Here is a 4071-nt window from a genome sequence, read left to right as displayed (position 1 = left end):
AATTTTAGTTTTAGAAAAGGCTCCTTGATTTGAATCACTTTGATTGACCTATTTGTATTTTTTTATTTTGACTTCCTTTATGCGGAAGAAAATATCAAGATCGAATTTACAACTGGTTTAACCATATAATTAAATTTTCAACCTGAAACTATGCATTTTTAATCAGATGGCCGAATTTTCAAACAAAAGAGATTAAAATTTAACCAAAGAAAGTTTAGTTTTCGACCAAATAGTTCAGTTCTTATGCCAATAAAAATGTTATTATTTAGAATGTCGTTGAATTTTTTATTAAATTTTCAACACAGAAAATATTAATGATCTAAAAAAAAGACGAATTTTTACTCAAATATATGCATTTTTTGCAAAACAATTGAACTTTGGCCTGAAGCAAAAAGTTAAAAAAAATAATTTTAACAAAAAGGCGAATTAGCAACCAATTAAACTAAATAATAAAATATGAATTTTTATCAAAATAATATGATCTAAAAAAAATTTCAGCAAAGATCAATTATTATCTACCAAGAAAGACGGATTTTCAGCATAAGGCGTGAAATTTATACCAAGTAGTTCAATTTATAACTGATGAAGAATAAACTTTCAAACAAATAATAAAAAATTAAATTTTCAGATAAAAGATTCATTTTTATAATAAAAAACTAATATTTAACAAAATAGTTAAGTTTTCAACCATAAACTTGAATCTCAATCAAAAAATGAATGAAGCAGTTGAATTTTAAACAATAAAAGATACATTTTTAATTAAATATCTAAATTTTCAACATAATACATGAATTTTCAATTAAAGTATACCTGGAAACAAAGTGTATCGTTGACCGGAAATTCGGGATGACTAGTCAAATATTTGTCATAGACTTGAATAGTCGTACCGAATTTTCGGGATGACTAGTCTATCCTCTTTTCAGCTCCTCCAATTTTTTGGGACGACTCGACGTAATGGTTGATGTTCAACAAAAAAATATTTTAATTTAAATAAAAAACAGTTGAATTCAATCAAACAATTTTCGTAGAAGAGGTTCAAAATTCAACTAAATAGTTAAATTTGCAACCAAACCATACATTTTTAAGAAATAAGATTAATGTTCTACTAAGAAAAATTATTTTTCAATATTTCAATAAAAAAGGAAACGAAGTTTCAACGAAATAGTTAAATTTCAAATACACAGATGAATCTTGAACCAAAAAAATGAATTTTTAACAGATTAGTTCAACTTTCAACCAAGTAATTAATTTTCTGGCCAAAAGGGAGTGCTTCTTGACATTAATTTTACATTTTTACCACTTTCATTAAACTTTCAACAAAACAGTAAAATCTTTAATGAAACGAGATGAATTTCAAACCAAAATTTAGTATTAGACTTTTTAACCAAAGAGAGTGAACTTTTAACCGTAAATAGTTGGATTTTCTCATTGAGTTCTGTTAATTTCCAAGCTTATTAGATATTATTAAACCTTATCATTGCAAACATATCTTTCGCAAAATTAGCAAACTTTGTTAAATTTATCACCAGGACACTTAATAAACGTTTCCTATGATCATACCGTTACAGTTCAACTCCGATAACTTTCCAACTTCGGGGCTGAAGGGGCGGAAAATTACAGAAATTGCAGACTTATCGGATGCCCCCTCTGGTAGCACAATATTAGGTGCGCGCATGCGTAAATCATGGGCGCAAATCATGAGCAACATAGCACACGTAGAGGGAGAAACCCAATTAGTGTGCGTGCCGTACGTGTGCCGAAAATTAAGGAAAGTGTACACTTATTGGATGGCAAGTTATCGAAGTTAGACTGTACACTGAGAAGATGTGTAAATCAAATTTCTAGAAGAATACCATATATACTTGAACATTAAAATTCTAAACTTGTTTCTCAATTTTATGAAATCCCAAAATATGCATATCAAATCTTTACAACCTTGCAGGATTTTTCTGTATAATAGGAGAGAAGGAAGTAAAACATTTGTTACTCAGTGAATCATTTATCTAATGATTTTTTATCAAATGAACTTATTATTTTTGTTGCAGAAAAGCTGTGAAGGCAGCGGTTGTATTGCTACCTCTATTAGGTATAACCAATTTTCTGTCGATGATAAAAGCCCCCTTGGCTAGAAGTGTTTGGGAATTTGGACTTTGGTCCTTCATCACACACTTTTTAACTTCTTTTCAAGGTCTTCTCATAGCCAGCTTTTATTGTTTCTTCAATGGGGAGGTAATTAAATTTGTGTTATTAAAATCTAATACAATTTCAAAAGTTATTTCCTCTGATTATTCCGTAAAATTTATTATTGCCTCATTTAAATGCATGAGAGATCACTTTGGAATCAATACTGCCAAATAAACTTATTCTTTATTCTGAAATCAACCCTGAAGTCAATACATTTTCTTCCACTATCGGAAATTTCAAGTCAAATATTTGGTATTGATCTCTTTTATATGTAAATTCATGATGCTGGTAAATGGGAACTTTGATACATAGCTTCAAGTTGTATATTGTACCAATATGCGAAACTTGCATGCATTGGTTCATTACTACAATATTATAACATTGTGTTCATTTATTTTTTGCTAAAGGAATGTAGCATACGGTATTGCATAAATTAAAAAAAAATAGTTTTTCTGAAATATCTTCATATAAGAAAATCAAGAAATAAACAATTAATTTCTATTTTTGATGTCATTATTTTTTTCTGCATGAATTCTTGTATAATTTTAGTTATTTAAGTTGTATTTCAGAAATTTAATTTTAAAAAACATTACAGGTAAGACTTGCTCTAAAAAAAACAATTTCTGTACAATGGTCTATTCGAGCATCTGAATTAAGAAAGCCGTCTCATCTCAACGCATCTCAGACACGCCGAATAACCTCGGGTAACTATTCCAGTTATTTATGATATTAATTTTTAACTATATTGAAATTATTGAGGAAAACAGTGATTCTTACCCTGAAAGGCAACATTGTATATGAATGAAAATCGAAAAATCAACAATATCGTATTCATGGAATATTAAACATTTTTATTTAAAGGACTAATTTTTTTATTTTCAGAGTTTTGTTAGGCTCATTTTTTATCACAATACCCTATGATAGGTAAAATAATAGTTTTACGTTTGTTGTATGATTTAAAATAAATACACGTAAGGTCTCTTCTTCTTCTCTTCCTTCTTCTTCTTCTTTGCAATATTTAAAAATAATTTTAAATAGCCTTAAATAAGCTTAGTGATTTTATTTCAGAAGCTGAGGATTAAAGTGTACACTTCACATGCTTTCGCCTATTCCTCTCTTCAATCCTTTTTTTAATTCTTTTTTTTTTAGTTTAAAAAAAGCAAAATGTATGGGTATAACAAAACAATAAATAGACCAAAAGTAATGTGCCTTATGTTTTTGGCTCGGTTTTTGAGTGAGCTACATTCGAATCCGTCGTCAAAATTTGAATATTTTGACTTTAAAATTAAATATGGCGGTTTTTGCATACAAAAAAATAGTGAAAAATGTTTGATTTTTTATTTTTATAATTTTTTTCAGGAATGAAACGCGTTAATATCTTAAAATTTCTTCAACCATCGGTGCACAAAATTCTTAAGCTTTAGAAAATTTTGTTTATAAATATGTTTTTTCTTCTAAAATGGGGGACAAAATACAAAAATGTCCCAAAAACTGTTTTTTTTTTCATCATCGCTGTTTTTCTCAAAAACTTAAAAATTTTTTAAAAAAGTTCCATAGATTAAAAATGTCTTGAAATTAACCATAGAACACTATCGAATTTTTCCAAATTTTTTAGAAAAATTGTTTGATTTTTCAAAAAATCAAAAATTTGAAATTTTCAAAAAAAATTTTTGGTAAATTTTGAATTTTTTGAAAAGTCACAAATTTGTTCTAAAAAATCTATTAAAAAATTGCATAGTGTTCTATGGTTAATTTCAAGACATTTTTATTCCATGGAACTATTTTTTAAACTTTCAAGTTTTTGAGAAAAACAAACATGATGGGAAATACCAGTTTCTAGAACATTTTTTCATTTTGTCCGACATTTTGGAAGAAAAACATATATAT

General features: G+C 27.5%; 1 protein-coding gene across 1 annotated transcript in view; it reads left to right on the top strand.

The window, feature by feature from the left end:
• The window catches only part of LOC117177180 (PDF receptor), a 130595-nt gene that overhangs the window by 117942 nt on the left and 8582 nt on the right, over positions 1-4071 (top strand). The window contains exons 11-12 of the mRNA XM_033367693.1: positions 2046-2229; positions 2780-2888. Coding sequence (XP_033223584.1) covers positions 2046-2229; positions 2780-2888 — 293 coding nt within the window. The remainder of the gene's footprint in view (positions 1-2045; positions 2230-2779; positions 2889-4071) is intronic.

The sequence above is a fragment of the Belonocnema kinseyi genome, chromosome 7 (assembly GCF_010883055.1).
Source record: "Belonocnema kinseyi isolate 2016_QV_RU_SX_M_011 chromosome 7, B_treatae_v1, whole genome shotgun sequence".
Lineage (NCBI taxonomy): Eukaryota > Metazoa > Arthropoda > Insecta > Hymenoptera > Cynipidae > Belonocnema > Belonocnema kinseyi.
Note: the sequence above shows the minus strand (reverse complement) of the source record. Positions and strands in the feature narration are given on the sequence as shown.